The following is a 13,226-nucleotide window of genomic DNA, read 5'->3' on the forward strand; positions in this document are numbered from 1 at the left end:
ACAACTTTATTGATTTCCGATGTAGGAAGCTTTGGCATAGGCAATGAGCGTGTATCCCTCTAAGCCACCCTGCTGGAGGATTGAGGTATGACAGCGTCTCTTCAGGGATGGAATCCTTGCAAAATGCAGGTTTACAAGGATGGCCCCCTAATGCTGAGGGAAGCCCTACACTCTTGACTCTTTGGACAGAGACTTCCCTCAGTCCCCTCTAACGAGGTACCCTGTTAATGCTGACACAGGGAACAGTGGTTGGGTGAGTCACCACTTCACCACAACCCATTGGATGAAAGATACTAGGATTCCGCACATTTCCTCTGCTGCATAAACATTTCACAAATATATAACGTCTGGGAGAAAAGTATTATATCATCAATTTGCCTGTCATGCTGTCTTTCTTATCCGAAGACATTGTGAATTCAAAGAAGCTTTAGTAATGTTCTAGTAAGCCATATGCTCCTCAAACCTCTATCCAACACACCTAATAATATGATAGATACAAAACATGCTGATAATTTAACACTTTTTTCTTATTAGTTGTTCCTTGCTGTTTAGTTCAGGCCTCATCACAATGATGTAGCATTTAGGGGAAAAGATGCAACCCAGCAACCCACAACAGGAAGCCAATATTGAGAAGATCTCTACAGCCACCATGTATTTTCCTCGGGTGCTCAGGTAGGTTGGAACAAAGGAGAGCCATATGCTGCAAAATGCTAGCATGCTGAAGGTGATGAACTTGGCTTCATTAAAACTGTCCGGTAAGTTGCGGGCAAGGAATGCCACAAGGAAACTGGCAATGGCCAAAAGGCCTAAGTAACCGAGGACACAATAAAACATGGCAACAGACCCTTCATTACATTGCACAATGATTTCTTCCGTTACTGACTGCATGTCTAAATCAGGGAATGGGGGAGAGGTTGCCAACCAGAAGGTGCAAATGCTCACTTGAATGGAAGTGCAGGAAAGGAGAATGGAATAGACTAGTCTTTTCCCCACCCATTTCTGCATCCTAGATCTAGGCTTTGTGGCCATAAATGCCAGAGAAACTATGGTGGTTTTGGCCAACACGCAAGAAACTGCCATGGAGAAGATGATGCCAAAAGCAGATTGTCGGAGAAGGCAGGTCACTTTCCCAGGTTGGCCAAGGAAAAGCAAAGATGAGAGGAAGCAGAGCAGGAGGGAGATGAGGAGAGTGTAGGTGAGTCCCCGGTTGTTGGCTTTCACTATGGGAGTGTCTCTGTGCTTAATAAATATTCCTAGCATCAAGGCTGTAATGAGGGAAAATGAAATAGCAACAGCGGCTAATGTAACCCCTAAATTTTCTTTATAAGATAGAAAATGAATAGTTTTGTGGATGCACTCATTTTTATTCTTGTTTGGATACTGATCTTCTGGGCATTTGAAGCAGTCATCCATATCTGAAAAATAGAACAAGGGGTGTGGGAGAGAGCGATCTAAATTCAGCGTATATTCATTGACTACAGTTAATTAATGATGGCAAAATGACATGATATACCAGTCTGGTTTGAAATCTTCCCCTCTGGGCATGGAGCACAGTCATAGCAGCAAAACTTCTCCCCTTCCTTCATTTTCTTTTGACACCCAGGGTGGCAATGCACATTGCACATACCAAAGGGACGCACCTACCCATAAGAAAGATTAGAATGAAAAATACATGAAGTTGTTTACGTTAGGAGAGCTGTACATATAGACATGCAGATCTACTTCAGTACACGAGGCTGGTATCTGAGGGCCATATTGCCTCATGATAACCTTCCAGGGACCATTTATTGTGCTGGGTGGTGATAAAGACCAAAGTGGGTGAAGCAAAATGTGCATTTCTTACCTTTGTACAGTAGGACACATACATATACCATCCAGACTGAATGACTCAAGGAAGGCTAGTGTTGTCTGGGCACAGTCCTATCATACAACTACAGACATACTCGCAGGGCTTGGGGTTCCTCACCTCTACACTCCCACATCCCTTAGAAATTCACACCTTAATTACCTACCATTTTTAAGCAATGTCCAGCAAACATTAGATGTGTTTCCGTGCATGGTGTCCTTAATTATGTGTAAAAAGGCAACATTTCCCCCCACAATAGGAACAGAGATTTCTGGCATGTTGGTGGCAAAGTCACATCAATACTTTTTAATGGAGTTTGATGGCCCATCAGTTTAGGCAGAATAGGAAATTAATGCCTCAATTTAGAGCAGAAGATTGACATTTCTGTATTTAGAAAGTGATTTCCCTGACTCTTTTCATCATTCACAATGGTTGGGTTAGCCAGAAAAGGTAGTTTGTAGTTCAATTGCTGCCTTATTTGAAAGCACAGGATTTGTCCAGAGAACCCAAGAACCCATACCTGGTTAAACAATCTGTGCCACACAATTCCATCCTCATTAATGATGAATGGTTGTCCTTCAGGAGCATTGAGATCCACCCTTCCAATTTTTACTTTAAGGAATGACTTGTTTGGGAATGTGACCATATTTAGAATGTCAAACCCACCTTCCACCTCCCTTTGTGCATTAAAGGACACAACTTCGTTTGCTGGGTTGTTAAATGAAATGCCTTGAAGAAATGGATGGAGCTAGTTGAAAAATAAAGAAAATTAGAAATGTGGTGCAAAATGAATTCAGATTGAAATGATTAACAGGCACAACCGTAGAAGGAAATACATGTATACTAAGAACATGTTGTCAGAGTTGTTGTCACTTCGTACTGAACTGCCCATTGAAATCAGAAGAGTGTGTTGTGAAATCATTACCTGCCAAGGATGCAGACGGCTAGGTCCACCACTCTTATCAATTACCATTGATCTGTACTTGGATCTGAAGAGGTCCATGGTGTTCAGAGCATGAGCAATAGCATAGACAGCATTATAGATACTATAGCTGTGTCCAGTCATGTGCATTTCAAAAACACCTGCAGGGAGACTGTCCAGCTTCTCTTCTCCAGTACATGTGTCATCATCCATCAGAGGCATCTCTAAATCTGGAAATAAGCAATCAAAGGCTTGCTCCCAGAAATTTTGGAGATAACCATCTCTTTGTGTCCAATTTGGTTTCACAGTCTGAAGAAATTCCTTGAAACCTAGAATATCTTTTGAGTGAGTTGTGAAGGAAATGGCACCTTCAAAGATCTGAAAATCCCAATATCTTTCCATGCCTGTCATTATGAAATCTATCTGTGTTGTCAAGATCCACACCTTTCCAAATGATGTGCTTTCTTTTCTGAAGGGATCTAACATAATTATATATGCTCTCAGCAATAGAAAGGTCAAGGTTTCTCCGTAAATGATAATTACATTGACATCTATTTTTCTTAAAAGTTCAAACACATTTGAAGCTTTCACCACAGGATCATTCAGAGAAGGCAGCTGGGTTTGTTGTGGGAGTCTTTCTGTGAAGGCTGAACAGATTCCATTCTGGGAAAACAATGGCTCTAGGGTCTTCAAGAAAAATTCTCCAATGTTATCATCCACAACAAAGAGTCCGACCCATGTCCATCTAAAATATCGAAATAACCTGATAATGCCCATATACTGATGGGTTTCATTTGGGACCAAACCATAAAAGGAAGATATGTGCATTTTTCTAATCTCCTCTGAGGCAAAGGAACCATATGCAAGCTAAAACAAAATGCACAGTCCTTGTAGAGACAAGTAAGAAATAGTCTCAGTGTGCAAATGAATGATTATACCACAAATATCAGTTGCAGGATTTTTCAGTAATACCATTAGTTGCTTCCTAATCTGTGCCTGTCAAAAGTTTAATTTACTACCTCTCTTTCACAGCAACCACTATGTTTATCTTGATAAGATTTAAGATGTTTCCCATAAAGGCAGAGGTATCAAGAGACAGGTTTTTGTGGATGTCATATGAACTAATAGGGACAACTAGAGAGGAGGTCCATATTGGTGAGATGGTCATCTTTGCATTGTAGCAGCTGATACACAAATGAGAACTAGGTGAAAACATAAAAGTTTTACTTGAGCTCTCATGGACATGCAATTAAGCTTAATATTGGAATCGTAGACTTGATGAGGTGGAAGGGATTCAAATGTCAACCATAACAAGAACGTCCAGACCTGTAGGCTTACAATCTTAACCCTACTCCTTAACACACACACAAATAGACACTGGAAGAAGGACAGGGAAGGAAAAGGAAAATCAAAATTCAGACACCAGTTTCTAAACAGCTCTAATGACCAAATGGCACAGTTCGGGGTGCTGGGCCTCCAGAAAAGCAGATGAAATGAGGCCTGCTTCCTGACTCTCAGACTGATGGAAGGGCTAGATGCCAGTGAGAGTTAAGGGACAGGAGGACTGACAGACCTAGCTGGTCACAGTAGAGCCAGTGGAGTGACTATTGCTCCCCAGTTCTTGTTCTGCTGGAATGGCATGTATGTTAGGACAGGCACATTGGTGTCATGGCAGCCATGAAATCCTGGACCATTCATACTCAGTGGCTTCTGTGTGGATGCTTAGAATAATCAGGAGAGTCTGCAACATCATATCGAAGCCATCTTCCTCTTACCTACTCACTATGTCACTCTCCCAATGCTTACCTGTGGAATCTTGTAGAGTCCCAAGATTTCTGCCACATGGAAGGAGGTAGAAAAGCCCAGTCCACCAATGATGGCTTTGATGTTTTTCTGACGACCACATTCAAAGTTGGGGACAAATCTATTCAATTTGAAGAGCAGGGCTAGAGTGTTTTGATAGGTCATCCTCACATCATGGTAGCTGTCATAGATGTGGAAACCAAGTGTGACATTGGGCAAGAGCTTGGGGTTCTCGTTGATCTCCTTTATGGCAAATGCCAAGGCCAGAGAGTGCTGGTAGAACTTGGTCACCATGCTGGCAATAGAGTTAAGCAACAATTTCAGAAGACAATTCTAGCACTTATTCAGGTCTAATACCACAAATCATGGCGCAAACCATTGTAGTAGTATGAGGTGCATAGGAACCCATGCTTTACCAGAGCACAATGCCATAAAAGAGAACTGCGTGTTATGTTGTGTGGCTGTGGCTGTGACTTCTTCTCCTGTCTTTATTGTGTGTATAGTGTTGAGTGTATGGCACATTGGTGTAAATCAATAAATAAAAATGTGCAAATGACTGGCAGCATATTTTTCATATTTATTTATTCATTTCGCAGATTATTTCACAAGACTAATCACCCCGAATTCCTTTGGGAAATGGATTCATTGGTAGATGTCAGTGTGTGTTGAAGCGGGGGGGGGGGGTTTGATATCTGTAATACATACATAAGGCAAATACATTAGTAAAGTGCAAATGAAATAAATGAACTAAGATGGAGGAGGAGCCCTAGTTTGGACCAATCATACCTAAGCATGTGTCATCAACTCTGACAACAGCCTTCCAGGGTTTCAGAAATGGAGTCCCAGTCCTATCTGGAGATGCCAAGCATTGAACCTTGAACTTTCTGCATACATATCCTCTATGGATGGTCTATGGCCCTTCCTACATGTGCATTTGTTGAACATCCTGCCACTCATATACACCATCTTTGAGATCTGGAAAAACTTGTAAGATGGGTGACTTACTGGGTAACATCAAACAATGTCTGAGAAGGATGCTCATTGAATGAAATTCCATGGAAAACATACATGATTTGAGATCCAATACCACCAATGAGGATGCCACCTGGCTGGTACCATTCATGTGGAACAGGGACAGGGTCAGATGTGGGGCATTTCATAGTCTCTTCTTTGCACACAATGGGAGACAATAGAAGCAGGAACATTAGAAGCCACAACATCCCAGCACCCAGCCCTGATTCTACCATGTCCCCCTGTAGCAGCTGCATGGTGTCAATGCACCTCTTAGAATCAGCAGAGATATAACTGCAAGCCTTGAATAAAAGCAGACATCACAAATTATCCAATTTGAAGTCTGGGTTGTAAGACACACAAACACAAGGCAGAAATAGCATAAAACAAACTTGCAGAGCCATGCCTCCCTCTTTGCCCTTCCTTCCAACTCTCCATAGTACAGGGGTTTATTTATAACCACTTTCAGGCTTGCATATCCTTTGTTTTCTCATGTCTTCTGTAAAGCCTCTGGAGCTTCAGACATGTGAACAAATTATAGTGCTTGAGATAATTTGGGGGTGGGGGTGGAATTTTCTCTTTGTGGAGAGGATATTTAGTGAAACTTTTTGTAGGAGGCATGTTTTTTTGAAGTCAGACCACAAGTCGTCTCTGCTCTCTAAAGGGAAAACACAGAACATTATAACTATTTACAAGGAGCTCCACAAGATGGCCCTAGAAGGCTCTTTCCAAGAGGCTACAACGAGCCATGTTTTTCAAGGTTTTTTCTTACCAAGACCTGACAATCATATCAAGTCCTGCCCAACCCTTTGCAAAATGCTCCAGAAGATGGCATTTTGTAAAATGATTTGCACTCAGACAATTATCTGGTTTTGTGAAGTCCATTGTAAGGTCAAACTGTGTCATTATGATGACAAGCCTGCTCTCCCCTTTTGGTACAGCAACATTGCAGGATGGTGAGGCTCCAATGGGGCCTCGACAAGGGAACCACGGCTTCGGTGCTCTTCCTGATAGGCAGCGGGGGCATCAGTAGCCAGATCTTGGCCTGCATCCCACTTTGGCAAATGGCCATTTAAGCATCCCGAGCCTGGGGCACTACCTGTTTGTTCCTTCGTCCGATTTCCCTGCCCACCCATTCTCAGTTTTAGCTGATAGTTAAGGACCTTGCTGTGGCTGTGGTGGTTGCCGTTTTATGGGGCTGGGTAGGAATTTGTCCACTGGACCAATTGGCTCTTACCTGGTGTTTTTTTTCCTACCTCATAGCAATCATCACAACTGGGTTGGGCGTTGGGGCAATCCTTTGTTTTGGATGAAGGTGAGGTTGCAGTCTTTGCTTGCCCCTTCAAACACTGGGGTATCCCATTAAAAGGATCTGGGAGGAGTGGTCATGTCCGCGTGCTCAGGCGGGGCCAGGGCCAAAGGCACTCCACCAGACGGCGGTCCCTGTGGGGGTCAGCCTATTTGATGTAAGTCTTAGGAACCCCCACCTGGGTTGACCTACATGTCACTTCTGCCTTTTGATCCAAACCAGTCTTATTGGTCTTTTATTTATTTTGGTTGGAGGCTGGGGAACATGATGCCCAGACCTGCAAATGAATGAAACATGTACAGCCACCCACACCTGCCAAACTTGGCCTGTGAGAGGCTGGTGATATAATGAACTGGTCCACTGGCCACATGTGTCCAATAGTGAAGTCATTTCCATGGCTAGGGAAAACAAAGCTGTAGTAATCAAGAAATGCAAACAACATTTCCTTAAAAGTTGAGCTGAGTCTTATGTTTTTAGATCAGAAGTGTTAGAGGGTAGAGTTCAAAAGGAAGCTGGCATTTCTCTGCAAATCTCTGAAATGATTCTTTGGTATCTTTGGACAAGTTTATGAGATGGTATTTAGGAAAACTGTACTTTAAGGAAATGGCTTTGCTGACACCATAGTACTCTTATTACCTACCCCTTCCAGTAACTACAGAATTGCTATTACAGTGGTACCTTGGTTCTCAAACTTAATCTCTTCTGGAAGTCTGTTCCAAAACCAAAGCATTCCAAAACCAAGGTGTGCTTTCCCATAGAAAGTAATACAATATGGATTAATCTGCTCCAGGCAATTAAAAACAACCCCTAAAACAGCAATTTAACATGAATTTTACTATCTAATGAGACCATTGATTCATAAAATGAAATAACAAAATCAGGCTGCAATCTACTACCCAGTATCAAAAACTGGCAGTGATCTACCAATTGCCACTGGAGGGACGAGACAGGAGGGGAGAGTTTAAGTGGGGTGTGTGGAAACACTCAAACTGCAGGGACGAAGAGCGTGCATGGGGTGCATGTGGGGAGGGAGGTGGCTAACTGGTTGCGGGAGAGGGGAGTTTAAGTTCGGGGGGAGGAAAGGGAGGCAAAAGTTCTCTTCCCCCACCCAAGCCTGCTCCCTCCCTCCCTCCCTCCCTCCCTCCCTCCCTCCCTCCCTCCCTCCTGCATGTTTTCCTGCATCTGCCCAAGCTCCCTGTCCATGCTCCCATTCACCCAGGAGAGTCCCAGGGCTTCTGTCTCCACTGCCTGTGTGCAGTGTGACCACCCATCCCTCGCTCAGGAATGCAGAGCCTGTGCTGCCTCGCCTGGACCTCACTTGGGACGAGGGAGAGAGGGAAAGTGAGGGGACGAGAAGGTCAACCTGCCCAGCATAGTTCCCCCACCTCACACTCCCCCCCAACACCGCCTCTCTGTGCGCTGGGGGAGAGTTGCCAACTTCCAAGTCTCCATACTCTGGAGTCACTTACATTCCGAGGAGCTGCCCAACCCCACTTTGTACTGAGGAAAGAGGCACTTCCCAGCAGAGGGAAGGGAAGGGAAGGGAAGGAAGCAACAGCAGTCACTGCTGGGGGCCAAGAGGCTCGCTCAAAACAGAAGTGAGCACTCAAATTGGAGCACATTCTGCTTCTGAAAAAAGTTTGAAAACTGGAACACTCATTTCCGGGTTTGAAGTGTTTGGGTTCAAAGTAGTTTGAGAACAAAAGCTGTTTGAAAACCAAGGTACCACTGTACACACACATAAAGATACACATACCCATTCATGAGGAGCCTCCACAGGAGAAACTGAAGTCATTAGGCTGTCATTAGGTGGAATGCAATGACTAATGTTCCTGGAGGAGGAGCTAATATCCTTGTTCTAATTCCTTCCCTCCCCCCTTAAAACATTATAACTTTAAACTATTTAAAAGTGATTAAGTAATAAACATGTTTCCAAATTAAGAAAATAGAACAGCATAAGAATTATTTTTAGAAGGGAGATTTATTATAGTGAAGAAAGAACAGTGGAAAACATTGGAACTAATCTCAATCTGTTCTGACAATCATACACCTATTTATTTGATATTTACTATTCCTCTGTGATTGGTGTATTTCAAACCATGTAGTACCCAATGCATACACATATCTCATCTATCAACATCTGCCTCATTTACAAATCAATCACCTTTCCTGTATTTCCCTTTCAAAATACAGTGACTTCGAAAGGGGGAAGCCCTGTAACTCTTTTGCAGGAAAAGCAACAAAGTATCTTATGGCACCTAAAATGCAAAGTGGCTAATAGCCCGTGGTAAAGGCATCCATGGTACAAACCTATTTCTATTTTATCTGAAGTAAATCTCATGAATTCATTGAGGTTTATTGCAGCCTACCACACAACCGTGTTTTCTCAGTTCAGTGTGTGTGTAAAATCTCATTTCCCAGGCATCAGGGACGGAGAGTTTAGCTAAAACAGGAAAAAGGTGGGGGGAGGAAAGAAATTTCAAATGTAATTTAACTTTGCAAACAAAGATTCGGGAGAATGCATGGGTAGTAAGAAACTACCAGATGGTTATCCCCACATTGACAAAGAGGCTGAGAGTTTAACTGAGGGGTACAGATAAAATCCACAAGTATATTAAAAAAAAACCTGTTTTCAAGTGAAATGAACAATAATGAGTGATAATTTCCATTCTGTTTAAAAAAAAAAAAAAATCAAGGTAGGAAGCAGATGAAATTCTCACGCTACTTCCTTCTCCTAAACCTCACTGATTTCAATGGGATTTACTTTTGAGTAGACATGTTTAAGATTACATTCTGGGGCACAGTTAAAAATAAAATAGAAAATACCCCCCCCCAAAAAACCCTAGATCTTTCCTGTAAAATGGAACACACACACACACACACCATGGTGATGTAGGCCCCCTAAAAAGGGCTTGTCAGGGATTTTGTGGTCGTAATATATTTTTAACTGGCAAAAGATAACATACCATTATTCTTGTAATTCTTCTTGTTTCCATTTCTGTGCCAATAGTACTCTTGCTGCCATTATTGCATATAAAACAGTTTATTATCCTATCCATTAATATCTGCCCCTACATTGCCAGGCAAAAAAGTGCCTGATGGAACAGGGACAGTTATTCATAAATATTCATACAATGTATATTACAAAACAATTTATAGGTACAATCGTACCTTGGAAGTCTAACAGCTTAGTTCTGGAATGTTTTGGCTCCGAAACGTCGCAAACCTAGCAGTGACTTCTGCGGTTTCCAATTGAGTGCAGGAAGTTCCTGCTGCCAATCAAGAGCCATGATTTGGTTTTTAAACATTTTTGGAAGTCGAACGGACTTTCGGAATGGATTCCATTTGACTTCCAAGGTACAACTGTATATCCAATTTTATATAATGTTTATTTGTCCATCCCTCATGCTTGACTGGGGATAATGGGATCTGGAGTTCAAAAACATCTAGAATGCGACAAATGCTTCACCACTGACCACCATTGTTAAGATATGACAGAATAGTCTCTCATAAAACCATTACAAACGGAGTTTGCATTAAGCAGTCACAATTGGGAAGGCTACCCTAATATTCAGTCACTGTCTATACCCCCAAGTGTTTGCATCCACTGTTTGTAGCATTTCTCACTGGAGCGACAAGGAATAAGGGGTGGGGTGATGACCTTTCAGTTATGTAGTGGCAGAAATTAAGGCTTCCCTTAATTTTCCCATATTCATGCTATGCATATTCAGATCTTCTGAAGAATTTAACCTTTCCTTTACCTTTTGGTTTTGGTTTTGCTTCTTTTTATTTTCTGTCTCATTTTGAATTTGAATATGTTTCCTCAATGCTTTCTCCTTATCAGTTGCTCCCTGCTATTCAGCTCTGGCCTCAGCACAATGATGTAGCATTTCGGGCAAAAGATACAACCCAGTAACCCAGCAGTGGAGGCCAAGATGGAGAAGATCTCCACAGCCACCATGCCTTTCCCTCTGGTGCTCAGGTAAGTTGGAATAAAGGACAACCAAACACTGCAAAAGGCCAACATGCTGAAAGTGATGAATTTGGCTTCATTAAAACTATCGGGCAACTTGCGAGCAAGGAATGCCACAATGAAGCTGGTGATGGCCAGAAGACCCATGTAGCCCAAGACACAGTAGAACATGACGACTGACCCTTCATTACATTGCAGAATGATTTCTTCCTTTGCTGAGTACATGTCTAAATCTGGAAATGGAGGAGAGGTTGCCAGCCATGCAGTACAAAGCCATATTTGAACAAGTGAACAGCAAATTACAACTGAATAGGACACTTTCCTCCCCATCCATTTCTTCATTCTAGATCCTGGTTTTGTAGCCATGAATGCTAGAGAAACTATGGTGGTCTTTGCCAACACACAAGAAACAGCCACTGAGAAGACGATGCCGAAAGTTGGTTGTCGGAGAAGGCAGGTCACTATCCCAGGTTGGCCAAGGAATAACAAAGAAGATAGGAAACAAAACAAGAGGGAGACGAGGAGAGTATATGAAAGGTCCCGGTTGTTGGCTTTCACCATTGGTGTATCTTTGTGCTTAATAAATATTCCTATTACGAGGACTGTGATCAGAGAAAAAGAAACTACAGCTGAGGATAAAGTGATTCCTAAAGGTTCTTCGTATGATAGAAACGTTTTAACTTTGGGGGTGCAATCATTTTTATTCTTGCTTGGATAGTGGGTTCCTGGGCATTTGAAACAGTCGTCCATATCTGCAAAAATAGAAAAAGGTCCAATTTGAGTGTCAATTTATCAGACACAAGAAAGTAAATTATCGCTTTTAGTGCTAGAATTTAATCATCTACCAGTCTGGTTAGAAATCTTCCCTTCTGGGCATAGAGCACAATCATAGCAACAAGATTTCTCCCCTTCCTTCCTTTTCTTCTGATGACCAGGCTGGCAGTGTTCATTACATGAAGAAAGGGGAAGCACCTATTCATAAAAAGGAAAAAGAAGATTAGTGGGGAGGGAGGATAATTTTAATTTATTTCATTCCTTTGCTTTTTGTTTTCAATTCTCCTATGCACTGAATAATAACTGTGAAGTTAAGTGTTAGAAAATTGTTGAAAAAGCTAATTAAATATGAAAAACGAGTCAACCTCCAATTGCTGATGTAGCCTAATACCTTAGACCATAACAACAAACCATTTTATCTTCTGAACTGGCTTGAAACTTGCAGGTATAGGGCACTATATTAATTCAATTAACAACAACAACAACAACAACAACAACAACAACAACAACAACAACAACAGATGCTACCCAAATAGTGTTTGCAAGTGACTTGAACTGAAATTGAGTAAAGTAGACTAGTTTATCTTTGGCAGCTATGAAATAAAAAATTCTTCTCCCTGAAGCATAACCTAGTTTCAGAAGATAAAATGTTTTATATCTTCTCATAGGATGGGAAATCAAAAAAATTTCTACAGTATTTGAATTAGATAAGTTTGGAGACATATGAGCCACATTTTTGTAAATGGAGATCTTCCAGATTTCACCCCCCAAAACTGGCTACAAGATTTTAGTGTAAGGAGCACTTAATTTTTTTGAGATTTGTTTACAAGGCATGCTTTCAGAATAAATGAAATTTACAACCCATTCAGCATGTCTTGAACACATGCTATCTGCCACATTTTATATATCTAACTATGAGATTCTAATGCAAATTCAGGTGGTAAGTATTGAAAGGGGTTGGTTTTCAAATTTTCCAAGAAGCTATGGAGTAGTGATGCTTGTCAACTTGGGTAGCTTTAAGAGAGGATTACACAAAATCTTGGTGGAAAGCATTATCAGTCATTACTAGCCACAATGGGTATATTCCAGTTCAACTGTCAGAAGAAATATGTATATGCTGGTAACCACAAGTGGGCAGAGTGCTGTTGTGCACAATTCTGGCTTATTTTCTCCCATAGAGGTATGGTTGGCCCCAGTGAGAACATCTAATTCAGTTAGATGAACCTTTCAACTGATGTAATGCAGTAGGGTATTCTTATGTTCTCCTGGGTATTAAATATGTGATGATGAAAAAATACAGTTTGAAGATGTTCTGCTTGATGTGAAAATCACAGAAAGGTACTGCTGGAGGGATGTGTAAGAGGTAGAAGGAATTCTGCTTCTAACATTATCCTCAAAAGCACCACCTCATTTGTATCCCATGCCATTACCCCCAAAAGTTTTCATGAACCTTACAAACAGCAGACTATAGATGATCTGAGAGGTGGAGTCAACATACTGATGCAGAAACAGTGACCTGAAGTAGCTAAGTGCTGTAAGGCTCACAACTCATGAAATATTTACAGAAAATCCAGCATGCTTTTCAAAA

At 41.7% G+C, this 13,226-nt stretch overlaps 1 protein-coding gene across 1 annotated transcript; it reads right to left on the reverse strand.

The window, feature by feature from the left end:
* Positions 1-513: 513 nt before the first annotated feature.
* On the reverse strand, positions 514-2,492 carry LOC310662272 (vomeronasal type-2 receptor 26-like; the record flags this gene model as incomplete). The annotated part of the gene is made up of 3 exons (XM_083409051.1): positions 514-1,415; positions 1,514-1,640; positions 2,367-2,492. 3 exons carry the CDS (start codon positions 2,490-2,492, stop codon positions 514-516), a joined length of 1,155 nt encoding a protein of 384 aa, XP_083265177.1.
* Between the last annotated feature and the right edge of the window lie 10,734 nt (positions 2,493-13,226).

This window comes from Podarcis tiliguerta (assembly GCF_965153285.1).
Source record: "Podarcis tiliguerta genome assembly, chromosome: 13".
NCBI lineage: Eukaryota > Metazoa > Chordata > Lepidosauria > Squamata > Lacertidae > Podarcis > Podarcis tiliguerta.